Consider the following 27259-nt stretch of genomic DNA (forward strand, 5'->3'; position numbering starts at 1 on the left):
TTGTAGAAACATGTCAAACGATGTATAGAATCAATCTTTTAGGATGTTTTTATCATGAATTTTCAATAATGTTTCAGCCGGACAATTCCTTTGTCTTTAGAAATGAAAAGGAACAGAGCTCGCTCTCAGGGCCACACGCCTGACTTAGCTCATGGCAGTCTGCCAGACACCTGGTTCAAACAGCTCTTAATCGCTCCCTCTTCATAGTAGAAGCCTGAAACAAGGTTCTAAAGACTGTTGACATCTAGTGGATGCCTTAAGAAGTGCAATCGGACCAAATTTACACTATCTTGGATAGGCAAAAACTTGAGAACCTACAAAATTCAGATTTCCCACTTCCTGGTTGGATTTTTTTTCTCCAGGTTTTTGCCTGCCATATGAGTTCTGTTATACTCAGACATCATTCAAACAGTTTTAGAAACTTCAGTGTTTTTTCTATCCAAATCTACTAATAATATGCATATCTTAGATTCTGGACCTGAGTAGCAGGCAGTTTACTCTGGGCACGCTTTTCATCCGAATGTGAAAATGGCGCCCCCAGCCATAAGAAGTTAACTGCGTTCAGGGGCAGAATGACAGATTTCAACCTTGTCAGCTCGGGGATTTGATCTTGCAACCTTCCGGTTACTAGTCCAACGCTCTAACCACTAGGCTATCTGCCGCATTGGCAAGATGAGCAAACTTAGGGATGACATGACAGCAACAAACGCTGCACATCCAAGTATAACGGACCAAATTATGACAGGCGACTTGTACTTTTGAATTCCATAAAATCATTGTGGAAGAGGTGAAAAAATTGTCTATTAACAATGACAAGCCACCGGGGTCTGACAATCTGGATGGAAAATTACTGAGGATATTGCCACTCCTATTTGCCACAACTTTGATTTAAGCCTACTTGAAAGTGTGTGCCCTTAGCCCTGGAAGGAAGCTAAAGTCATTTCGCTAGCAAAGAATAGTAAGGCCCCCTTTACTGGCTTAAATCGCCGACCAATCAGCCTGTTACAAACCCTTAGTAAACTTCTGGAAAAAATTGTTGAACCGGATACAGTGCTATTTCATGGTAAAAAAATAGGGAAGGACACTCAACAAGCTTATAGGGAAGGACACTCAACAAGCACAGCAGTTACACAAATGACTGATGATTGGCTGAGCGAAATTGATGACAAAATGATTGTGGGGGCTGTCTTGTTAGCCTTCAGTGCAGCTTTTGGCATTATCAATCATAGTTTGCTGCTGGAAAAACGTATGTGTTATGGCTTTACCCCCCCGCTATAATGTGGATAAAGAGTTACTTGTCTAACAGAACACAGAGGGTGTTCTTTAATGGAAGCCTCTCAAACATAATCCAGGTAGAATCAGGAATTCCCCAACTGTTTAGGCCCGTTGATTTTTTTCAATCTTTACTAATGACATGCCACTGACTTTCAGTAAAGCGAGAGTCTCTATGTATGCGGATGACTCAACACTATACACCTCAGCTACTACAGCGACTGAAATGACTGAAACACAAAGAGCTGCATTTAGTTTCAGAATGGGTGGCAAGGAAGAAGTTGGCCCTAAACATTTCTAAAAGCATTGTATTTGGGGCAAATCATTCACTAAACCTCAACTAAATATTGTAATAAATAATGTGGAAATTGAGATGACTAAACTGCTTGGAGTAACGCTGTATTGTAAACTGTCATGGTCAAAACATATTGATACAACAGTAGCTAAAATGGGGAGAAGTATGTCCATAATAAAGCACTGCTCTGCCTTAACAACACTATCAACAAGGCAGGTCCTAGTTTTGTGGCACCTTGACAACTGTTCAGTCGTGTGGTCAGGTGCCACAAAAAAGGACTTCGAAAATTTGCAATGGGCTCAGAACAGGGCAGCACAGCCTCCTCTTGGATGTACATAGAGCTAATATTAATAATATGCATGTCAATCTCTCCTGGCTTAAAGTGGAGGCGAGATTGACTTTTTGAGAGGTATTGACATGTTGAATGCACCGATCTGTCTGAACAACTGGCACACAGCTCGGAAACCCATGCATAGCCCACAAGACATGCCACGAGGTCTCTTCACAGTCCCCAAGTCCAGAACAGTCTATGGGATGCGCACAGCACTACATGTAGTCATTGCTCTATCTAACTCTATTCCACATCAAGTAACTGGTGCAGGCAGTAAAATTTGTAAAATAAAAAAGCACATTATGGAACCGAGGGGACTGTGAAGCAACACAGACATAGGCACATGCATGCACATACACACACACACACACACACACACACACACACACACACACACACACACACACGATAACATATGCACTATACACATGGATTTAGTACTGTAGATATGTTGTAGTAGTGGAGTAGGGGCCTGAGGGCACACAGTGTGTTGTGAATGTAATGTTGTTAAAATTGTATAAACTGCCTTAATTTTGCTGGACCCCAGGAAGAGGCAGCAGCTAATGGGGATCCATAATAAATACAAATGCCAAAGCAGTCAGTGTTACGTTCTGATTGGCTCTTCATGTGTTCCTGTAGTGTGTGGAGGAGGACACCCCGGCTCATGAGGCAGGGCTGAGAGCCGGTGACCTCATCACCCACGTGAATGGAGAGTCGGTCCAGGGGCTTGTGCACACTGAGGTGGTGGAGCTGCTGCTCAAGGTGAGACCCACTGGAAGAGGACTGTCTTAATACTCCTCATTCCCTTGGTCTTTCCTTTTCTCTCTCTCTCCATCTCTACTATTTACGCTACCTGTAATATTCTTGAGCCTAATGATATAGGCCTAGGTGATAGACCAACGACCCTGGAATTAAAAACAAAATGTGTGTGTGAAGAGGGTTGGTTTTACAGGTTTACTCCCTCTGGATTATTAGTACAGCGCGTATTCTTGGCTATCGTTCCATGTCTGTGTCATTCGATTGTTAGTTAAACTTGAAAGGAATACCCATGGGTAGTGTGATGCCTAAGACCAATTTTTATTTGCAGTCATCTTCCTGTTGAATAAAACAGGATATAATGACAACATGAAATATCTTGCATCTAATGGACATAAAAAACTGGTTTTGCTATTTATCTATCTGTCGGTTTCTCTTTTTTTTAATCGAATAATTGAATCCAATGAACTGAGCAGGCTGGGCTGACATGCTTATAGCCTTGCTGGGACTTTCTAAACATGAGTATGCATTTATAAGATTGTGCTGTTATTTCTATAAATATTATCTATTATTGTTGCTATAATTTTTTTTCTGTCTGTTTTCCATGTTATTTGGTTAGTTCTCTTAAAAAGCACACTCAGAGATATTTATGTTATCATGGGACTGCCCATATTTCCCTCTGGCCAATGCCAATTGTTTGCCTTAGGATGCAAAGGTGTGTCATGAGTCAGAGAGATGGTCTGATGGTCTTAGTGACAACAGACCTAGATATGGGGGGAGGTTTTAGTGGGTGGAATATTAGGACAATTGTAGGCTATGAGGACACTTAATCATCATGGTGCTTTTTAATGTTAAGTTTACGAACATTGGTTGTGGTAAGTATAATTGAAACTTGGGTGTCATTATGGTAAGTATAGCCGGTTATAATTGTAATGGCTTAGCAGATCATTAAAAAAATATAGACATTTTTAGAATATATCTATTGTTTACAGGAAACTCATTCTAGAAATATACACTGCTCAAAAAAATAAAGGGAACACTTAAACAATACAATGTAACTCCAAGTCAATCACACTTCTGTGAAATCAAACTGTCCACTTAGGAAGCAACACTGATTGACAATAAATTTCATATGCTGTTGTGCAAATGGAATAGACAAAAGGTGGAAATTATAGGCAATTAGCAAGACACCCCCAATAAAGGAGTGGTTCTGCAGGTGGTGACCACAGACCACTTCTCAGTTCCTATGCTTCCTGGCTGATGTTTTGGTCACTTTTGAATGCTCCTCCACGTCTCCTGATGTACTGGCCTGTCTCCTGGTAGCGCCTCCATGCTCTGGACACTACGCTGACAGACACAGCAAACCTTCTTGCCACAGCTCGCATTGATGTGCCATCCTGGATGAGCTGCACTACCTGAGCCACTTGTGTGGGTTGTAGACTCCGTCTCATGCTACCATTTTTGTTTTAAATTCCGTCTCTCACAGTTGAAGTGTACCTATGATAAAAAATTACAGACCCCTACATGCTTTGTAAGTAGGAAAACCTGCAAAATCGGCAGTGTATCAAATACTTGTTCTCCCCACTGTGTGTATATATATATATATATATATTATGGGGCATACAACAATCTTAGCTCTGTAGAGTTTGCTACGAAGAGACCGAATCAATAGATCATGTATTCTGGTATTGCCCCGATGTAGCTTGTTTCTGGTCACAGGTTCAGGAATGGTTAAAAAATCACAACATGCACTTAAAATTAACCTTACAAATAGCAGTGTTGGGTGATTTGGAAAGCCATAGTCAATAAAAAAAAAAAAAAAATTTAAAACTCGTAGGAAAAGTTTTCATCTTTAGCTCACAATCTGTGGATACTATACGATTTAGAAAGGTAAAAAAAAATTATGTAAAATATGTCACATGGAAACCAAACGAGAGTGGTCTTTGGTGATTGGTGGGATGAGCTGAGAGTTGGGATTAAAGATTTTTTTATTTTTATGTGACTGCTTTATATAAACGTACCATGTATGTTTATGTAGCAGAAAATCTGTAAAACATATATTTGTCTTCCGAAGAGGACATGGCAGATTGGTTAATAATAAAATATAAATTCCTTCCGTTGGTTGTTCCTTTGCTCCCTCTCTCTCTCTAGCCTTTTTTTTTGCCTTCCTTTATCACAAAGTGGCCAAATTATACCATATTATTTTCACTTGTCCAGTATTTGGAGACCAGTAAACCAATAGCCCTTCTATTCACAGAGTGGCAAAAAGGTGATGCTGCAGACCACGGCCCTGGAAAACACCTCCATCAAGGTGGGCCCAGCCAGGAAGACCAGCTACAAAAGCAAGATGGCCCGACGCAGCAAGAAGAGCAAGAGGAAGGACGGCCAGGACAGGTAAGTGCACAGTGACCCATACAATGACTATTAGATTAAAGTGCAGGCTGCTTTCATTTGCTTTCAGCTTTAATTTGAGTGTATTTTCTTTTTTTTGAAAACTCTGTTTATTAAGTTTTACACACACACAGACAAGACAAAGCAATATAAATAATATACTCAACTAGAAAAAAATACAAATAATACATATAAAAAAAATAACTTTAAAGATACCATACTTTAGACAAGTTAAACACACCAGGCAGAAGGCTACAAAAGGTTAAAGGGCAATCTATAGTATAGGGACAGAGCAAACACCTCACCATTGTTCCTGTAAACAGTCAAGGGATGGGGTGGAGAAATGCAACCACTCACAGACAGTCAAGGCCACAGACCAACCATCCACTGGACCAAAAATAAAAAGTTTACAATGCTTTAAAATAAAAAATGAATAATAATAATTTTATGTAGGCGTGAACAGAATTAAAAAATAAAAATAACTGGGAAAAACAAGCTCACACCTTAGTCTCTGCCCGGGCAAGATGAACAAGGCATCCGCAGGTCACAATCAATAAGCACATCAACCTTAATGCCCCCCACCCCAGAAAAAAACACAGAGAAATGCTCATCCAACCTCTAAGTCACAGGGGGGTCAAATACAGACTTATTTTGGTTTTAATAGGAATGCCATCAGAGGATGGACTGTTTAAAGTAAGACCGGAATGGAGCCCAAGCCTCATTAAACAGTTTGGGGTTCCCACGTGAATTGAATTAAATTTTTTCTAGTTTCAGAGAGCACAACACATCTCTCACCCAATATTTATAAGATGGGGGAGCTGCCATCTTCCAGTTCTGTAGTATTAGCCGTCTAGCTAAAAGAGTTGTATAAGCAACAGTGTCCGACTGGATTCTTGACAGGGGGGTGCCTATGGGCAGTACTCCAAAAAGGGCTGTAAGGGGAGAGGGATCTATAACAGTGTTATATATATCAGAGAAACATTTAAATATTAATTCCCAGAAACCTGACAGTTTATGACAGCCCCAGAACATATGCAACAGTGTGGCTGGTTCAATTTTACATCTGACACAGGTAGGATCAAAATCAGAGAATATTCTTCCAAGTCTGGCCCCAGACCAGTGGATACGGTGAACCACCTTGAATTGAATGAGGCTGTGTCTAGTGCTAAAAGAGGACGAATGCACCCTGCGCAGCACAGATTCCCAGGTGTCTTCCCCAAGTTCCTCCCCCAAATCCTTTTCCCATCGAGTCTTTAAAGGCACCAAAGAAGGGTTCTGTAAGTCATGAATGATTGCATATACATCTGAAATTGCGCCCCTAGGAAGCTTGTTCAGCTCCAGGATGCTCTCTATAGCTGTATTCACAGGCCTATGGGGAAATTCAGGTGTGTTAGCTCTGACAAAGTTCCTAGTCTGGAGATAGCGGAAAAAGTGGGATTGGGGGAGGTTGAACCTTTCCTGTAGCTGAGCAAAAGAGGCAAATGTATCATCAAAGAATAATTGGGCTAGTGAGAGGCCTAGTGAGTGCCAGATGCCAAAAGCCCCATCATTCAAAGATGGAGGAAATAAAATGTTCTGATTGATTGGGCCTGATAGAGAAAAGCCTCGGAGGCCAAAGGCTAAACGGAACTGATTCCAAATTTTAAGAGACTGCTTTACAATTGGGTTGACACACCTTTTGCCTAGGGACACTGGGAGAGACGAGCACAACACAGAAGAAAGTGCAGCAGGTTTACACGATTCAGACTCCATCTGGACCCAGATTGGTCTAGGGCCAGTAGGATCAGTCTGCAGCCAGTACAGAAGGGCTCTGAAATTTGCAGCCCAATAGTATGTCTGAAAATTTGGTAGAGCTAAACCCCCCAATGACTTAGGCTTCTGTAAATGTTTTCTACCAATCCGTGGTACCTTGCCATCCCAAATAAAATGCATGAATGTTTGATCCAGTGAAATAAAAAAAGATTTTGGAATAAAAATGGGTAAACATTGAAATAAATATAGAAATTTGGGCAACACACTCATTTTAATGACATTAATCCTTCCGATAAGAGAAAGAGGTAGCGCATTCCAAAAAGTAAAAGATTGTTTCAAACTGTCTGCTAGAGCAACCAAGTTTTCCTGAAACAGATTTGAATATTTCCTTGTCACTTTAACTCCCAAGTAGGTGAATTGATCCCGGACAATCCTAAACTGAGAACTTGTAAAAGAGCACTTTAAAGCAGCCTTGTTTACAGGAAAAAGCTCACTCTTGCCTAGATTCAGCTTGTACCCTGAGATTGATCCAAACCTTTTAAGAACAGATAAGGCGCGTGGCAATGAGGTATCAGGGTTAGAGATAAACAAAAGGAGGTCATCCGCATATAGCGAGACTTTCTGCTCTGAGCCCGTCCGGATTATTCCTTGAATGGCATCATTAGAGCGTAGTGCAATGGCGAGAGGTTCGATTGCCAAAGCAAACAACAAGGGGGAGAGTGGACAGCCCTGTCTGGATCCGCGGTGCAAGGGAAAATAGTCAGAGGACAAGTTGTTAGTCCGTACCGAAGCCATGGGGGAAAAATAAAGAATCTTTATCCACGCAATGAATTTGGGGCCAAAGCCAAATCTATAAAGGGTAGCTGTTAGGTAATCCCACTCAACGCGGTCAAACGCTTTTTCTGCATCAAGTGAGACCACCACCTCTGGGTCCTCCGACGCAGGGGAGTACAGTATATTCATAAGGCGCCTAATATTGAAAAACAAATGCCTATTTCTCACAAAGCCAGTCTGGTCAGAGTGTATTACTTGATGCAGCGAGCCTTCCATACGGATGGCTAAAAGCTTGGCTAGGATTTTGTAATCACAGTTTAAAAGCGAGATTGGGCGATAGGATCCACATTCCAGGGGGTCTTTGTTTTTCTTTAATAGTAATGAAATTGAAGCCTGATAAAGACTAGGCGGTAGCTTTGAGGTATTAAGGCACTCTGCAAATAGTCGAGACAAGAATGGGCAAAGCAGACCAGAAAACGTCGGTTGGAAAACCATCTGGACCTGGTGATTTACCACTTTTCATTGCGGACACTGCTGTTGCAATCTCCTCAGGTGTAAATTCTTCTTCTAGACAGTCATGGGTGTCTGTATCAATTGAAGGCATATTCAGGCCATTAAAGAAGGAATCAATCAGCAAAGGGTCTTGAGGGGATTCAGAGGTGTATAGCGCAGAATAAAATTGTTTGAATTGATCATTGATCTCTTTATGTATAACTGTGGTGGCACCAGACGGGGTCCTTATTTGTGGGATTAAACGTGAGGCCTCAGATTTACGGATCTGATGTGCAAGGAGTTTACTGGCCTTGTCGCCTTGTTCATACACTCTGTACCGAGCTCGCAAGAGTAACTGTTCAGCTTGCCTGGTAGAAAGCTCATCAAATTCAGATTGGAGTAGTTGGCGCTCTTTATGCAGATCAGAGGAAGGAACCGTGGCATACTTCTCATCCAATGTGGCTATGGATTCGCTCAGGTCCCGAAGTCGCTGAGAGCGAACTCTGTTTTGGTTGGCTGTATAAGAAATAATTTGGCCACGTAGGTATGCTTTGAGAGACTCCCATATGGTAGAGCAGGACATACCTGGTGTTGAATTAGTTTCTAGGAATAAGGTGATTTCAGAAGAAATTAAATTGACAAACTCCTTATCTGAGAGTAAAATGGGGTTAAGACGCCATTGATAACACATAGGAGGTCGCTGGGGAAACTCTAGTTCAAGCACTAATGGTGAATGGTCAGAAATAACAATACTCTTGTAAGTACACTGCCGAAGGTTAGGCAGAAGTTTTTTGTCCAAAAAGAAGTAATCAATCCGGGAGTATGTTTGATGAACATGAGAATAAAAGGAATACTGTCTATCTGTAGGATGTAGGAAACGCCAGGCCTCAAACATGGCATATTTCTGAAGAAAGGCTTGAATAAGTAGGGCACATTTTAGATGGGCCTGTAGTTGTTCGTGAGGACTTGTCAAGAACTGGGGACATTTTGCAGTTGAAATCCCCCCCTAAAATCAACAAATGAGAATCTAAATTGGGTATAGCAGACAAAAAGGAAGAAATGAAACTTGTGTCATCCCAATTGGGAGCATAAACACTAGCCAAAACAAGAGGGGTAGAAAACAGTTTACCGGTTACTATGACGTATCGTCCCTTAGGATCAGCGATAACCTCAGAAGCTACAAAGGGAGTGGCTTTATCAACCAAAATGGCAGCCCCTCTTGATTTACTATGAAAGTTAGAGTGGAACACTTGACCAACCCAGTCCCTACGCATCCTAAAGTGCTCACCAGTCCTCAAGTGAGTCTCTTGTAGAAATGCAACATTTGCATTCAAACCCTTTAAGTGTGTCAACACCCTCTTACGCTTCACTGGGTTATTAACCCCTTTGGTGTTCCACGAAATGTACTTGATCGCATTGTTTCGGCCCCTCTGGGCATTCCCGTTATACAACCCTGTCATTAGAGCATAGAATGGAAAAGCAATGAGCACCCAAAAACCCCAGAATAACTTGTCTCAGAGTAATAATGTACGGTGGTAGATGTTTGGAAAAAGTACAGAAAAAAAAACAAAAAAGACAGAATGACAACATTAGAACTGAACAATTCAACCCCTCCCCCCACCCCCTCCCCCCATCCCAGACAGTACCTCCCCAAACGAGGTACAAGCCTAAATAGAACATGTTCTCTTCGCACAGTATGTCTGTGAGAGTGCGGTCTTAAACCTAAACCCACAGTCCCGCTCTTTAAAGTCGTGTTTTGTTAGTGGATCAAACAGCAAAAAGAGATAATCATTTTTTAAATAAAAAAAATTAAAGTGAATCCCTTGTGCAGACGAAATTACAAAAGCACCACTTGTAGATGTATATAATTATATTCCCAGTCTTATAACAGGCATTTGAGAGAGAAAATAAAGAAAATAAATAGAATGTATAAAGGCTCTCAGCCGAAAACCTAATTTGAAGTAAGGAAATCGTAGTAAGACAATCAAAAATAATAATAATTATTATTATTATAATAGTTGTCTAGTTGAATGCTGAGACAGCTTACAACCAAGACCAAAAAACTACGTGTGCGCAACGTTGAACGCTTGCTGGGCATAAATGACGCTCAGAACTTTTAAAATTTAAGTGAAGACCCCAAAAAACGTGTCGCCTCGGGAAGCATTTACTGTTTACTGGGTCAATGCAAACGGATGCAGTAAGCAAATAACCAAGAATATTTTGAGTCACTGAGACACTATGTAAACAAACTGAATAGGTGAGCAAGACAGCCTAGAAAACACAGGAGTATAGTAAAACCGCAATACAATGAAATTAAAATGACAATGCTTGTAAGGCAAGCACACTAGATGATCAAAACATTAGATCACATCAAATAAGCCTGAATGGGTACGCCAACTCCCCAACTATACAAAATTAGCATGTTGTAGCTAAACATAATTGTACCACAGGTGGGTTACTTACTATCCACAGTTCGCAAGCAACAGTTGCTGAACTATGAGCAAGTTCAAGACTTCTTGATGTGACGTTGAATGTGAGAGAGAGCCTCATCCGGAGATTCAAATGTGTAGTCTTTACCATCATGAGATAGCCATAAACGGGCCGGGAATCGCAGTCCGTACTTCACACCTGGATGGTCCCGAAGTAGTCGTTTGGCCTGTCCGAAAGCTGCGCGCTGCCTGGAAACAGTGGGGGAGTAGTCCTGGTAGATGGAGAAGCTCTGTCCTTGAAAGCTCAGAGTGGTATTGCGGGCTCGTCGGAGAATCTCCATCTTCTCATGGAAAAAGTGCACTCGAAGAATTATGTCACGGGGCCTCTCCCCATCCCGGGGCTTTGGGCGCAGCGACCGGTGGACACGATCAATCAGGGGCTTTTCATCTAAGGCAAGAACATCCTTCAGCAGCCCAGAAACGAAATCCGTGGCGCGAGGCATTTCCGCTGACTCTGGGACTGATACAAGTCTCAGGTTATTGCGGCGAGAGAATCCCTCCAAACTTACACAGCTCTCCTTCACCTTTTTCAAATCCGCAGCTAGGCGTTTCACGTCAGCCTCCAGGGATGTAGTTAAGTCGGAGACATTTGTAGCGAAGGTCTCCAGTGCTGCAATCGTTGTAGTGTGCGACTCCATTGTTGTTTTGAGTGATGCGATTGCCGGCACCGTCTCGTTCCGCAGGATGGTTAGATCTGCTTTTAAAGTATCAGAAACCTCCTTTATTCGGGCCTCAATCGTAGCAACCACCTCCGTTTTCATTTCAACTATCTCAGAGCGTAGTAGTTTGATGGCCTCGAATGTTCACTTCAGCGCCGCCAGGCCAAGCCGCCCCCCCGGGTAAAGTATCAGTCCCCGGGCCGTCAGGCTCAGGGGAGGGCGGTGATGAGAGTGTGTCTTGTAGGCCGGGTTTTCTCAAAGTCATGCTTTTGGCCTTATGTTTCGTCGACATGCTGATATTTGGAAGTAAAGTAGTCTTGGTTTTTACGGGAAGGGATCACCAAAATAATATATGAAAATAAATACGGTTCTGCTGCAAAATTCACATAAACTTTAAAAATACCACGGGAGCAAACGGAAAACACGTCAGTCGCACATGGCGTCCCTCCAATCCCCCCATTTGAGTGTATTTTCATCCGTATTGGTAGTGGTGAACCATTTAGAAATGACAACACTTTTTGTACATAGTCCTCCTCGATTTTAGGGAACCGAATGGATTTTGATGTTCACTTATGTGTATTTAAAGTATACTGACCAAAAATATAAACGTAACATGTAAAGTCTAGGTTTCATGAGCTGAAATAACAGATCCTAGAAATGTTCCATATCTACAAAGTTTATTTCTAGAAAATGTTTGATTATTTCTCCTTTGCTAAGATAATCTATCCACCAGAGTGTGGCATATCAAGAAGCTGATAAGCAGCATGATCATTACACAGGTGTAACTTGTGCTCGGGAGAAAATGCCACTAAAATGTGGAGTTTGGTCACAACACAATGCCACAGATGTCTCAAGTTTTGAGGGAGTGTGAAATTGGCATGCTGACTGGAGGAATGTCCACCAGAGCTGTTGCCAGAGAATTGAATGTTAATTTCTCTACCATAACCCACCTCCAACATCGTTTTAAAGAATTTTGCAGTGTGTCCTGGGAGGGGCAGGGTGTGCTGGGGGGAGGGGCCTCACAACTGCCGACCACGTGTAACCACGCAAGCCCAGGGATTCCACATCTGGCTTCTTCACATGCGATATCGTCTCAGACCAGTCACTCTGATTTTATCAATGGCATTTCAATGAACAGAGATACCGTGATGAGATCCTGAGGCCCATTGTCGTGCCATTCATCCGCCCGCCATCACTTAATGTTTCAGCATGATAATGCACAGCCCCATGTCGCAAGGATCTGTATAGAATTCCTGGAAGCTGAAAATATCCCAGTTCTTCCATGGCCTGTATACTCACCAAACTTGTCACCCGTTGAGCATGTTTGGGATGCTCTGGATCGACAGCGTGTTCCAGTTCCTGACAATATCCAGCAGCTTCGCACAGCCATTGAAGAGGAGTGGGACAACATTCCACAGGCCACAATCAACAGCCTGACCAACTATGCGAAGGACATGTCGCACTGCATGAGGCAAATCGTGGTCACACAAGACACTGACTGGTTTTCTGATCCACGCCCCTACCTTTTTTTTTTTAAGGTATCTGTGACCAACCGATGCATATGTGAAATCTGTAGATTAGGGCCTAATGAATTTATTTCAATTGGTTGATTTACTTATATGAACTGTAACTCGGTAAAGTCTTAAAAATGTACGCTAAATGCTACAATTTTTTGTTCAGTGTAGTGTTTGGACCCATATTCCTAGCACACAATCACTACATCAAGCATGTGACTCTACAAAGTTGTTGAATGCATTTGCAGTTTATTTTGGTTGTATTCCAGATGTGCCCAATAGAAAGGAATTGTAAATAATGTATTGGGTCATTTTGGAGCAACTTCTATTGTAAATAAGAATATAATAACAAAAAAAATATATAGAGTTCTGTGCCGCCTAATGCTAATATTCCTATCTTTTATATCCACAGAATTGGTGTATTATAACGTCACATGAAAAGGTTTGCTGAAAATATCCACTTAAATTGAATCCCATTTCTCTCCTGTAGTAGACGACGTAGCGTCTTGAGGAAGATGGCCAAGCACAACCCTCCCATGCAGAGCAGTCGCAGTTTCTCCTCCGGCTTACAGCATTCAGTATCCTCCAGTGACAGCTTGTCTGGCTCCCCCACCCAGAGCCTCTCGCCTGGGCCCAGCACACCCTGCCCCTCCCCCGACCAGTCTGGAGGTGAGTAGCTAGCCTCTATTGGATGGAAACTGGTTCGATAGTCGGCCATTTTGTGATGTGCATATTTTAATGTAATAAGGTGGGTGTGTGACAATGTTTCAACTGTTATGATATACCAAGTCAATTGGTATCTGAATAGAAGATACCTGGGTTATGTAAAAGCTCTTGGTGTTCATGGTACATGTCATACAGAAATGCAGGCAAAAGTTGATTCTCATTATTCTCAAACCGTTTAACAGCACTACAGCGAGAATGCTTTCTTTGTCACTGAAGAAATCAAAAGCTTATCTACAGCATGTTCTATCTCTTCTCAGACTCCAACTCCCCCCAGAGCTCTTCTCCCTGCTCCAGCTCTCCCAACTCCCCCGTCCCCCAGGCCCGTCCCAGCTCCCTCCAGGTCCTAGGCCGCTACACCAAGGCAGGCCGCTGCAAGTCCACCAGCAGCATCCCCCCCTCCCCGCTGGCCTGTATCCCCCCTCCGCAGGCCCTTTCCTCCCAGTGCTCTCCGTCCTCCCTCCCTGGCCTGTCCAAGGGCCTCCACGGCAAGACCCTGTCCCCTCCCACCGTTGCCCGCCACTCTGTCCGCCCGCGCAGTGCCGAGCCGCCCCGCTCTCCCCTCCTCAAGAGGGTGCAGTCGGCTGAGAAGCTCTCAGGGGTGTACCACGGTGACAAGAAGGCCTACGCCACCCGCCGACACACCATGGAGGTACCCCTGTCGGAGGGGGAGGGGCTAGAGGCCCTGGATACGGCCAGAGGGTTTGTCTGTGTGGGGGAACAACATGGCCGCCAGGGCCTGTATCTGGGCGGTCAGAGAATCCACAGGGAGTCGACAAGCAGCGACCACCGCAGTGACCACTGCTCCAAGGAGTTGGTGATGAGGAAACTGGCCCTGTCCGAGAGGAGGGACTCCTTTAAGAAGCAGAAGGCGGTGCAGGAGGTGAGCTTTGACGACCCGGATGAGAAGGAGCAAAGACCCACCCTCCCCGTCAGGCAGCCGCGGTTTAAGGCATCGTGGATTAACTTGGCTCAGTCCGACTGGAGCCTGGAGGCTGCGGGGCAAGGAACACAGGGTACAGCAGCACAGAAATCCAAACCAAAAGAGAGGGAGGGGTTTTAGCCTAGCGTTGCTCCAAAAAGGTGAAAGGTAGAGTCTTTCTCAAGACAGCAAGACTCTAGACTAAGGTTACATACTCTCTTACCGACTACTGTACAGTATATGAAGGGCTTGCATGTTTATCTGCAAGTATATACTCAAGTTGTGCCAATCGAGGCAACCGGAGGGAGAGAAGAACAAAAATAAAGTTGTTACATGGTCGAGTTAACGTTACAGTCCGCATCCTACCACACTAAACACAAACTTTTGAGTGCCAAAATTTACATCCTATTTTTGGTTTCCCCCTCCTTCCCCCTTTGGGTTTTAGGTTCACTGTAACATGTTTGTACCTTGTAAATATGTTTTTTTTTTTTACTGAAATAACCTATACATGACTTTTTAATGTTTATTTTATTTCATGGCTGAATATGACGTCATGTATTGGCCCTTTTTGTGTAAATTGTACACATTAGGTGCAGCCATTCTGTTGTGTGAATTGATAGGGACTTGAGGAAACTAAATTAAGAACAAATGTTTTAGATATGGAGACAGAGGATGAAGCAATTTTTTTGTCCATTATCTCTTAAATTTTAAATTGGGTAACATTTTATTAGTATTCCAAACGTGTTTAATTTTTTGGAAAATGGCTGCTGATTTTTGTCTGATCAAAAATGGCCTTTCAAACGTATGTTGAATGCTTATGTACTTATTGTGTCCAAGCCCTTTTAATTCAGTGCTGTCTTTTAACACACTAGAACAATAATGTGTTGGATAGTTCCCTCATGCCAAAGCATGGATTTCTCATAGGAACCCTTCTAAAAAAAGAGGTAGTGTACATATGAGGCTTCAGGAATGGGGCCCTGCTGCCATGCCCTGTCAATCATCCGTGAAGTCATCAAATGGATTCCACCAATTCTCTCATTGGTTTAAATCTCAAAATGATTGACAGGACACAAAATAAATTAAGCTAAGTTCTACCTTTTGATACTAGATTGTTGGCGATCCTGCAATGCCGTACTTTCCTGCTCGTTGAAGCAAGCTACCCTACAATCTAATTTAGCAGGAGAGCGTTTGGACAGGTTAGGCATTTCCTCAACGCAGTTCTCGTTAATTTTCAGAACCCTGGTTTAAGAATCGTACAGTGTATGTAGGAACTGGCTCTCTTTGCTGTTTTTAACCATGTTATATGAATGTTTACATTTTTTGGGGTCAAGTATACTGTATTTGAAGTTTTTCCATCTGCTGTTAAATTATTACAACAAATGATGGGAAACAGCAGGATTCCAACAGAAGCCCTGAAGGACAAATAAATTGAAATGTTTTTTTTTGTATATTTTGACATGGAAGCAGTCTTGTTGTATTGCTGATTCGCCTATGCTATTCACACACACCGTAACTAATCTAAACGGCAGTTGGCAAAAGTGACTTTTTGGGGGGTAGAACAGCAGACTTGATAGAATGACAGTGGTTTGGTGAGAGATTTGAAGATGGTTTTGCTCTGAACTTTGTATACTCTCATTGGCACATTGTTTTCTTCTGCAACTATGGAATTAACAACCAAAATGCTTCCACTCTTGGTTATTTCAAATAAGCTGTAATATCAGGATGAACTGTCAGGTGATGTTAGGAACATGTGTTTCACTGTTTGCTTTGACTATGGGAATATTGACAGAGTTAAAATAATTTAGCACCAACTAATACTTGAACAACTGGAACGAGATAGGATAGCGCAAGGTCAAACCTAAAACTTATCTACTTGTTTTATTACCCAACATTGTTTACTTAATTAGTACTTGAAACGTGTGTGTTTCTTGAGGATATAATCAAGTAAGTAATTCAATTCACAATGGATTTCCCAGATCTTGATGATGTCAAAATGTGGTCCCTTTATTGGAAATACTGCATCTTGCTACGGTGTCGTCATACTAGACATTTTTACTGAATAACTACATGTTATATTTGTCTTTTTTTTTTTTTTTTTTTTTAAGGCCTAGCTTGCTAGAGAATTTGTCTGATTCTTAGTATGGCTAAGCTGACCACGATTGTGAACACAACCATTCTGCATTTCTACACTGTTCTATGTTACACAAAAAAAACACGGGTTCTGAATGCACCCAAATTCGTGTACATTTTTTACATCACTGAATTGTATTAATTTTTTTATTTTTTTTTATTCAACTTCAATAACACTTAAGAATAAAGGGGGTAAAGTATGAGGTGCACGCGGTATACAACCAGCTGATGATACTTTCTCACATTTTTCCTGATACTGTATATGAAAAAGGGGACATCTGTAATGTTGATTTCGTCACATGGGTGGTCAATTGTAATTCATATAGATAATTCACATTGTTTGGTTCTGTCTTTACCTTGGTGGCCCTTGAACGACTTCATTTCATATTTCTCAAACTGGTTTCTGGTGAAAGTTGGTGTGAAATCCATTGCTTTATACTGTCTAACAGCATTTGAAATAAATGAATGGCAGAAGACTAATATGAAGTGGACAATTTTATTTTTGGACTTATTTTTATGAACTACAATTTTGATAAACACATTCACAACTAACTACTCAAGGCTCATTGTGATCCAATGCATATTTTTCCATTCAAAACAATTATATACGCTGAACAAAAATATAAATGCAATATTTTCAAAGATTTTACTGAGTTAGTTAACGTAAGGAAATCAGTCAATGTAAAAAAGTTAATTAGGCCCTAATCTATGTATTTCACATGACTGGCAATACAGATATGGATCAGAGAATTGGAACACTCTGTCGATCCAGAGCATTCCAAACATGCTCAATGGGTGACATGTCTGGTGAGTATGCAGGCTGTGGAAGAACTGGGACATTTTACAGCTTCCAGGAATTGTGTACAGATCATTGCGACTTGGGGCCGTGCATTCTCATGCTGAAACATGAGGTAATGGCGGCAGATGAACTGCACGACAAAGGGCCTCAGGATCTCGTCACGGTATCGCTGCATTCAAATTGCCATTGATAAAATGCAATTATGTTTGTTGTCCATAGCTTATGCCTGCCCATACCATAACCCCACCTCCACCAGTGGGCACAATGTTGACATCAGCAAACCGCTTGCCCACGCTATGTCTGCCATCTGCCCGCTACAGTTAAAACTGGGATTCATCCGTGAAGAGCATACTTCTCCAGAGTGCCACTAGCCATCGACGGTGAGCGTTTGCCCACTGAAGTCGGTTATGACGCCGAACTGCAGTCAGGTCAAGACCCTGGTGAGGATGACAAGCATGCAGATGAGCTTCCCTGAGCATGTTTCTGACAGTTTGTGCAGAAATTCTTCGGTTGTACAAACCCACAGTTTCATCAGCTGTTGACTAAGCCTGATGTAGAGGTTCTGGGCTGGCGTGGTTACACGTGGTTATGAGGCTGGCTGGATGTACTGTACTGCTAAATTCTCTAAAATGACGGAGGTGGCTTATGGTAGAGAAATTAACATTAAATTCTCTGGCAACAGTTCTGGTGGACATTCCTGCAGTCAACATGCCAATTGCACACTCCCTCAACTTGAAACATCTGTGGCATTGTGTTGTGTGACAAAACTGCTAATTTTAGAGTAGCCTAGTTATTGGCCCTTTCTAAAACAGTATACACAGTGTACAAACATTAGGAACACCTTCCTAATATTGAGTTAGCTGCTGGAAGATGTCTGGGGTGGGGGTGCTGTGAATTTCATCCCGGGGGGGGGGGTGTGTGTTAGGTGTAGTGGTTAAAAAAAATTACAGACTGATCTAGGACTAGTAAAGGCCCAGTGCACTACTTTAGTAAAGAAAAAGACAATTTTCTTTCATTCAGATTTTTCAGGGGGTGCCTCAGCACCCCGGACTTCCCGCGGCTATGGTCGAAAGCATTTCACAGGGATGCTGGCCCATGCTTTCCACAGTTGTGTCAAGTTGACTGGATGTCCATTAACGGGTGGACTGTTCAAAATCTAGTTTTAATGGTCACATATACATATTTAGCAGATGTTATTGCAGGTGTAGTGAAATGCTTGATACAGCCGGGAAACTGTTGAGCATGAAAAAGCCAGCAGCGTTGCAGTTCTTGACACACAAACCGGTGCGCCTGGCACCTACTGCCATATCCTATTCAAAGGCACTTAAATCTTTGTCTTGCCCATTCACCCTCAATGGCACACATACAGTACACATTCCATTTCTTCTTCTGTGGGGTTTAACGGCAGTTGGCATCCAATATGTTGCATTACCATCCCCAACTGGACTATAGTATAAATCCATTATACTGTGATACAATTTTTTAAAATAACACCCTTCCAACCAACCCTACACTCATTAAAAACCCACTAACCTGTTACACTACTTTGACCCCATCTGCTCCTGCACCATGCCAATGCCCTGGGATTACGGGACACCATTGCTATGAACGCTAAGAAGCCAACTTTACTGAAGCATACTTTATACAAGTATCACTCGTTGACCTATCCCTCAGTGTTCTCAGGATCCCTCACCCATCCTCCTCTACTTTCTTTACTGCCTCAGCTTCTGCATTACTACTCCTCCTCAGCTTCTGCACTACTCTGGCCACCTCAACCTGCCTCTCTCGCACCGGACACTTCCGATCCCCAACAACATGGACAATCCATGTACCAAGGCTTAAAAATAACCTGTCTCCTCCCCATCATCTACACTGATTGAAGTGGATTTAACAGGTGACATCAATAAGGGATCATAGCTTTCACCTGGTCCGTCTGTCATAGAAATAGGTGTTCCTAATGTTTTGTACACTCACTGTATTTTACAATTATTATAGAACACAGTTGTGAACAGGCATGATCAGGCCATTTTTGGATAACTGAAATGCTTCAATTCAGGAGAGGTGAACTATTTGGGACTCCCTAAAAAACGCCACTTAGATACAAGTGACTTTGTACCAGGTAAGGAGAGCATTTTTGCTAATCCTAACCCTTTTCCTAACATTGACCTAATTCTCCTAACCTGCTACTTTAATTCTCCCAATCTGCTGCGCAAATTCTCCTAACCCGCTACGAAAAAATCGTAGTCTGTATCGAAGGGGCGTGATTTTAGGGAATCTCGAAATATGTATAATGAGCATATGCGTCCTGTCCTGCAGGGATTCGTGCTTTTCCGACTGGGTTCGTTTATTTTCGGCTGTTCATATTAGTTCCCACGCATTCTCCTTTTTATGCGCGGTGCTGTGCTGGAAATGGCTGTGTAGGGAGCTGAGAGTTATGTGCGGCAAAAGAAAGAAAGGGAGAAAGAAAGAAAGCGGATCAGGAGTGAACAAGGCAGGTGGAAGACTTTAAAGCATTGAGGGAAAGAAACGGTGAAAGATAAGGAAATTAGCTGTCTACATTTCGACGTGTTGAACAGTTAAAGTGCCGCAACAGCGAGATTTGGAAGAAATGTCTGCGGGTGAGTTTTTCCAAGTTCTTGCACATTTCCAGTGCTGGCCACTGAACAGGAAAATGGTGGAAGAGCTTGAAGTGCACTACGCACACAACGCAGTACGAACTTGCACATGTCTATAAACTTGTCAAAGAACACTGCAACAAGTCGTTTTCTGTACTTTTATAGCACGCTAAATGTTAAAATAATAGCCTATATTGACATCTAGTGTGCCTCTATTGACATCTCTATTGGCATCTAGTGTGCCTCTATTGACATCTCAGTCTAGCAAGTCGAGCTACTGTAACCATATTTTCCAGAGTTTCCATATGGTGCGTGAATGTTGCATTATTTTGTTGGCTACATTTTTTTTATGCAGTATCGAAACATGGCTACAGCTGCGAATTTCTCGAACACGACAGCTATCTCTGGAAGCTGAAATGTTTCTTGTGCTAGTTTTACTTGCAACGTTGTTGCGAGAAAAATATCTACTGTAACTGACAGCACCCTATATTTTGGACCGTTCTAATATTTGTTAATCCAGATAGTTGGTGTGTTTTTGTTATTTTAAAGTGTAGTTTGTTTTGCACATTTGTGTGGTTTTAGGTCTCTATGCCAAATCATCTCACCAGATTTCTCTTGGATTGAGTCCAAAATTTGCAGAATCACCCATGTCTGTGGCAACAATGCCTATTCAGTTTTGGGAAAATGTCTGTCAAACTTTACATTAAAGTGACCGTATTACTGTATAATTGATAGTTGCTAAAATACAGTGTAATGTAAGTTTTGTATTAACTCATTGCTAAACTGTACTTGGGGCAAGGTAAAGGTTACTACTAGGGTTACTTATGTACAGTGTAACAATGGGTAACTATTACACTTACAAATAAGAAAGAAATAACTAGCCTACATATAACGACATATTTTGAATAGTTCCAGTTAGGACATCCTCTAACGTCTGTATCTCGTTTTTAAAGAAAATATAGCTACCCCTTGAGGTGTTATGGCTGCCCGTGTTTATTCAGTTTAATGGAGCTACTTACACTCATTATTGAAAAGTCGTTGAAGCCCCAAGTCGCTTTTTCATTTTGACTGGAAAAACTAGTCAAAAAAAATCGTCAACTTCCTCCATTACAGCAAGTTGATGGCATTCCAGTTATGCAAATATGTCCCCCCTTTTTTTGTTTTACATTATATATGTGCCCTGATAGGGGCAAGCCCTTTCTCAACCAGGGTATTAAAAAAGCATTCAAAATGCTGCTGCTCATGCCAATTTTGCATTTTACCTAAAAACAGTTACAGATCTGGGTTAGGTAAGCTGATCCCTGATGTGCACCTAAGGGCAACTGTCTCTTAGCAAGCACCACTGCTCTATGTAGGCCTACCTTAAAATGTGCAGATCTTTTGTTGCTGCAATTAGGTATAGAGGTCTTGTTTTCTGCAATCGTCTTATGCAACATATAGGCCTAGTGCTGTTCCGTATGTTGCTACAATATAACCTGGATTAGATTTCAAATATGCTTATGAGATATTACTAGGCTATATCATGTTGTAGACTGTTGACATTCACAACTAGCATATGGTGTCTACCAGCGGACAGATGGCCACAAGGTGAATGTATGTCAATTCTAGTTTAGGCCTACATACTAGCTGCATTTTGGGGCTCAGATGTGCATTTAAATATTAGTTGCAGCATTGTCTGACATTTTAAAATACTTACACTGAAATGGCTGTCTCCAGAAATGATCATTTTCACTCAAAGAATTGGGTCAATGTCCATTATGAAAAGCAATGATAAACAAACAGAACTTGTCTCCTGCACTGATAGTTGGTTCAGGCTTTGATGTGTAATTTTTAGGAAAGTATTACTGCAGTTTTTCTGTGTCATTGTCATCCCCATGCAAAGATGAACGTGTCTGACTGTATTGCAGTATTAGTGCATTTCCATCTACACTGAGTGTACAGAATGTTAGGACCACCAGCTCTTTCCATGACATAGACTGACCAGGTGGAAGCTATGATCCCCTATTGATGTCACCTGTTAAATTCTCTTCAATCTGTGTAGATAAAGGGGAGGAGATGGGTTAAAGAAGGATTTTTAAGTCTCGAGACAATTGAGCCATGGATTGTGTATGTGTGCCATTCAGAGGGTGAATGGGCAAGACAAAAACATCTAAGTGCCTTTGAATGGGGTATGGTAGTACGTGCCAGGAGGTTTGAGTGTGTCAAGAACTGCAACGCTGCTGGGTTTTTCACTCAACTGTTTCCCGTGTGTATCAGACATCCAGCCAACTTGACAAAAACTGTGGGATGCATTGGCGTCAACATGGGCCAGCGCCCCTGTGGAACGCTTTCCACACCTTGTAGAGTCCACGCCCCGACAAATTTGAGGCTGTTCTGAGGGCAAAAAGGGGTGCAAGTCAATATTAGGAAGTGTTCCTAATGTTTTGTACACTGTGTATGAAATGAATGGTCACACTCCAGAAATTAAAACATCACACCACTGAGATGTGTATTTTTCTTTTATGAAATATGAAGCATGTTAATGTTAAGTAGGCCTATTTGTAATATCCTCTTGGCTGTATTGTTTTACAGTAAAAACACACTGAGGGAATAAACACAAAGCTACAAAGAGATTTTGCTTTATGAAATGTAATTATAAAATATTATGCAAGATGTTGCACCCATTTGTGACTGATGTTTATGTCAATAACATCTTTAATACATCATAGCTTAATATTATGTCATGGCCCTGTGAGAGATAAGGGTATTGTCAGTATTTTCACCCCCAGTAACGGTCCTGTACAGCAATCTGAGTGGGGACTGGGAGGTAGCATTGAGGTTAAGCTGAGTACTAACGGGAGCTGTAAACAGCCAGCTGGAGCCAAAGCAACCCGTATTTGATCAGTTCAGGACCACTTTACATATGGGATGGGCACGATTATTAGAATATCCGAACGGATGTTAGTATTCAATTATTGAGAGAGAAATGATAGGCCTATTTTAACAGTGGAAAAAGGCCTTTTTCTAAATTGAATTAAAATATCCATGTGACATTGTTACATAGGACACTTTTTACCTTTTGAATATATTTTTTCTGACGTGCGCCTCATAAAACCTGTTAGCCTTTACACGTGTACCTTGTTGTTTTTGTTGGCCAACCAAAGCGGCACTACAGTCAAACCGGTTCCATGTGCAGCAGTAAATTAATTAGAATTAAAAGTTAGATAAATGAAAAGGAGTAGGCTATTACGTGCAACCAACTAAACTAACGTAGCAGGCACAAAAACGCCTGAGTGGGATGCCCCACATTCTGGTCATGAAGAGAGGAAATAATTGTCAGGAGGTTCTATTCTGCACTGTTCAACCAATCAAGTATATTTGGAGGAGGAGTTAAGATGGAGTGTCGCCCTGTTTATATTCCGGATGGAAACCATTTCAGAGCAAGCTAGCACGTGCTGTAGCTAGCTGCTAGCCAGATATTAGGTAGCGACAAGAGTTGTCACCAACAAAATTGGTATGTGGTGTCTGTCGACTTTGTCAAGAACTTCATCTGGAAGAAAGACTGGCACTAGCTATAGGCATCTGCTTTATGTTTCACCGGGGACTGTAAACAGCGATGCGCACGACCAAAAGCGGAGGTCACGTCACAGGCTCTCTTCCTTTTCCCCTAAAAAGGAAGAGCGCCACTGAAGGTAGGCTGTTGTTTAATCTGAATGGTGCTGGGAGATGTCCCTACCCCATTTGAAATTGACATTTGAATTTGTTAAGCTAAGGGTTAAAGCTACAATATGTAACTTTTTGGACAAGCTGACCAAATTGACAAATCTATAACTCACATTTCTTTCTCATTCAAAGTCTAAGCGGTAGATCTGTTCTATGTGTGCTATTTCTATGCTTCCCGTTCTTAAATGTAGTTTTTGTGTCTTACTTTTGGTTTTGTACACCAGTTGAAAATCCAATATTTTTGGTTATGGAAAATATATTATACAGCGGTTTAGATAGTTCAATGATTCTCTACGCAGTGACTGCTTGCATTGTCACAAACTGAAATTAGGTGAACTATTTGAATTTTAGCAATCAGGAAATGGCAAAGCGATTTCAGCATATTGCATCTTTAAGGTTCGGTTTAGGTTAGGGATGACCCAAGGATCCCAGATAGCGCTGACCATCCTCGATTAGCTAGATATAGCTGGCTAGCTTAGATAGCTAGCTTCTCTAGGCTACTCCAGTCAAGACATGCACTATTATATGGGATGATAAATGACATTGTGGCTGCTACTAGTTAACTAGTCTTTACTGTAGCAAAGTTGACTTGGCTACTGCGTATCTTTCCTTCCTGTCCACTCCCCTGCATATCCCATTTCCGCTCACCCGATGCAGCAATAGTGGCATCCGCCGCAGTGCACAGGTTAAAAACTTAAGTAAAAATATATATATTACAAATATACATTTACAAGCAAATAAATCAACAACAAAAAACTGATATTCGAATAGTTAAGTTATTTCAAACGCCCATCCATACTTTACGGTGGTATTATGTTTTACTATTTTCTTATTTTGGGAAAGAAAAGCTGTTTCAAAATTGCTCAGAAGTAGCAATGAATATGTACCAAAATATATTGGCTTGCAGCTCCTCTGATGCTCCAGAGCTTTTGTTTCATTTAAGCCAGTAGTTTTGAAAGTAGTGCCCAAGCCAAAATGGGTCCCCGAAAATTGTACACATCCATTTCGTATGATATGTTACATCCTGCAAACATTTTGCAATTCTTATTAGTGTTGCACGGCATACTGAAACTTCAGTACTTTTTCGATACTAGAACATGAAAAACGGTTCAGTACTAGAATAAAAAAGTGTCAAATGTGTATCATGCCATCTACTGATTTGAGAGAGGATCAAGTCTGTCTGTCAGCGTAGCCGATGTCCCCTTATAGCGTGAGAGCACTGTGCCTGCTCCTCTTACCCATTGCTAGCTTTAGCCTGCAGTGAGGAACCGTTGAACTCATTGGCAGTGTGGGCTGCATCACCACTCATGCTGCTCAGAAGTTAACACACTTGAATAATGCAACACGGCATGTAGCAATGTTGAAACTGCTAATTACTGCTCCCAAAACAATGTCCAGTGCAGACTAGAGCACTACAATGCAAGACCGGTAGCTTTCAGCTTTGTAGGCTAACTTTCCTTGCTAGCTTACAGCTGACGCCAGCATCAATTCACGACCCTAGTACCTTGTTTGTGATAATATGCTAACATAATGCAAAATATTGCTGATTTTATAAAGCTGATTGCATTCAAAAATGTCCAATGTAATGATATTGAACTCAAAATATCTGTCTGGCTCAAGTGCCATTCTGTGACATTCTGGATTTTGGGAATGAAGCCCTTTATTTACTTCCCCAGAATAACCTGTCTGTTAATTTTGATGGTCCTTTCCTGGTAATGGTAAAATATAGCTTAAATTATATTGCAGCATCAGACAATAATTGTCTGTATAATAAAAATGTTTCATTAATATATATATATATGATCATACTGCATAGATTTTCATCAAATAGCAGAGTCAGTCTTTGAGGATGTGTAAAAAATGGTTGAGTTGTTTGGGTCAGGAGCTTGATCACTGCCTAGATACATTTTCTAATATTAGAACATTTCCTTGATTTGCCTGAGCTTCTCTGGTGACTCCGGAGCACATGGCCAAACAGCAGCCAATGAGAGGCCAGGTTTAGTTTCCCTCTCTCTAGCAACAGTGAGTTTATTGCCTTTTTATTCATTAATTATTTTCTGTGGTCTCCCTCAGCCGTTTGTGCTCTCCTGATAGCAAAGTGTGTCATCTCTTGACTGAATAAAAGTGAGGGGGGAAAAGGGATGGATCCAGTGACGACCAGCCTGCCAGCTGCTGCCTTGAAATGTGGGCTGCACTCCATGTGTAGGATTGTAACAGAGCTGATTCTCCATTCAACTGGTATTAGTTGCAGCACTTTTTGTTGTTGCTGTGGAATAAAATGCTGAAGTGGACCACCACGGAGTGCGGGATGATTGCAGTTGTCTTCTGCAAGATTGTGAATATAAACAAACAAAATGGCAGAGGAATGGAATTTTTTGGCAGGGGGGAGACGCAAGGGGAGGGGGGAGGGGGATTGCCGGCTGTGGTTGGGTATGCCAGTGCCACTTGTCTACCCTGGCAACTCTTCTTTTTTTTGACACCGAGGATGTCAGACAGAGAGCCTTGGTGAGTCTCTCCAGTTTCTGAGTAGTGTTGCCCAACGGTACGTCCTGTAATCATGATAACTATTTAACGTTTTATAGCGGTGATATGAGGACAGACTATTACGAGAATGTTTGCTTGCTTTTCAAATGGGGAGTTTGTCTGAGGGTTGAAGTGCGCATACCCCCGGCTATGAAGAGAGAGGTGTACAGTTTGAATTTCTCCTGTTATTTAGATTTTAGCAGCAACCTATCATATCCACTCAAAACATACTGTACTGCTCTAAACCGGGCTTCACAAAGAGTCGTTTATTTGGACGTTTTCGAGAGATGCCCCAAAAACTCTGGGGGCTGCCGAGCTCTTATTTCCTGAGTCACAAGCCCAACCCCTCCATTACAACCCCTCTGTCTTTTGATTTTCTTTTTGTCATCAATTCATCCAGGGGGAAAAAGGAGATTTAATCTCGCCTTACTTTGTGGGACCAAACACTAGACTGAAAGCCTAATGTCTCTCTGAGGCACATTTGCTGTTTTTGACTTGGTCGCTTTTTTAAAATATTTTTGCTTCACTATTTCTGAAGCTACAGTACGCAAAAACAAAGGTAATTTACTATTTGTCTTTGACTGTGGATACAGTCGTCTAGGTCTTCATGATTTAAAATAGGATTTTCCTACTGTGGCTCTGAATTAACTGACAAAATGTAAGATTTTGACACTTAACTAGTCTTGAATAATTTATTAGGCCTAGGTGAGATCTGAAAAACCATGATGTAATGATGGGTCTACATAGCCATTGAGGACCTTATTTACCATATTGACTGAAATGAAGCAAGTATGAATGAATGCATGGGAAAGATGTGATTCTGCAATGGATTATATCAGATTATAAGAGCAAGGCGCATCTTGCATCGAAAGGTCTTTCTTTCAATCTTGTTGCATTGAAGGGTTTTGGCACGATTAGGCAACTTTTCGAGAAGGCTGACAATATTTCTTAAGCAGCAGAACAGTCTTAAGTGGGTCATAATAGCCCATTTTCCCATAATTAAAAACGGTCGCAAGTGAAACTGCATTCTTTGATTTTTATGCTTTAAAACTGTAAGGCTCGTCACATTTCCTGATTTCTAACATTTGCTATTTCACACGTATTTATCCGTATAATCCTC

At 41.7% G+C, this 27259-nt stretch overlaps 2 protein-coding genes across 2 annotated transcripts in view; both read left to right on the forward strand.

Annotated features, from left to right (window-relative positions):
- Window positions 1–16432, forward strand: part of LOC120056275 (microtubule-associated serine/threonine-protein kinase 3-like) — a 52707-nt gene extending 36275 nt beyond the window's left edge. Inside the window, exons 23-26 of the mRNA XM_039004521.1 lie at window positions 2538–2660; window positions 4912–5048; window positions 13216–13394; window positions 13709–16432. Coding sequence (XP_038860449.1) covers window positions 2538–2660; window positions 4912–5048; window positions 13216–13394; window positions 13709–14511 — 1242 coding nt within the window. The 3' untranslated portion in view covers window positions 14512–16432. The remainder of the gene's footprint in view (window positions 1–2537; window positions 2661–4911; window positions 5049–13215; window positions 13395–13708) is intronic.
- Window positions 16433–19703: 3271 nt separating this feature from the next.
- Window positions 19704–27259, forward strand: part of LOC120055801 (phosphatidylinositol 3-kinase regulatory subunit gamma-like) — a 39623-nt gene continuing 32067 nt past the window's right edge. The window contains exon 1 of the mRNA XM_039003775.1: window positions 19704–19917. The gene's annotated coding sequence lies outside the window, so the exon portion shown is untranslated. The remainder of the gene's footprint in view (window positions 19918–27259) is intronic.

The sequence above is a fragment of the Salvelinus namaycush genome, chromosome 11 (genome assembly GCF_016432855.1).
Source record: "Salvelinus namaycush isolate Seneca chromosome 11, SaNama_1.0, whole genome shotgun sequence".
NCBI classification, from domain to species: domain Eukaryota; kingdom Metazoa; phylum Chordata; class Actinopteri; order Salmoniformes; family Salmonidae; genus Salvelinus; species Salvelinus namaycush.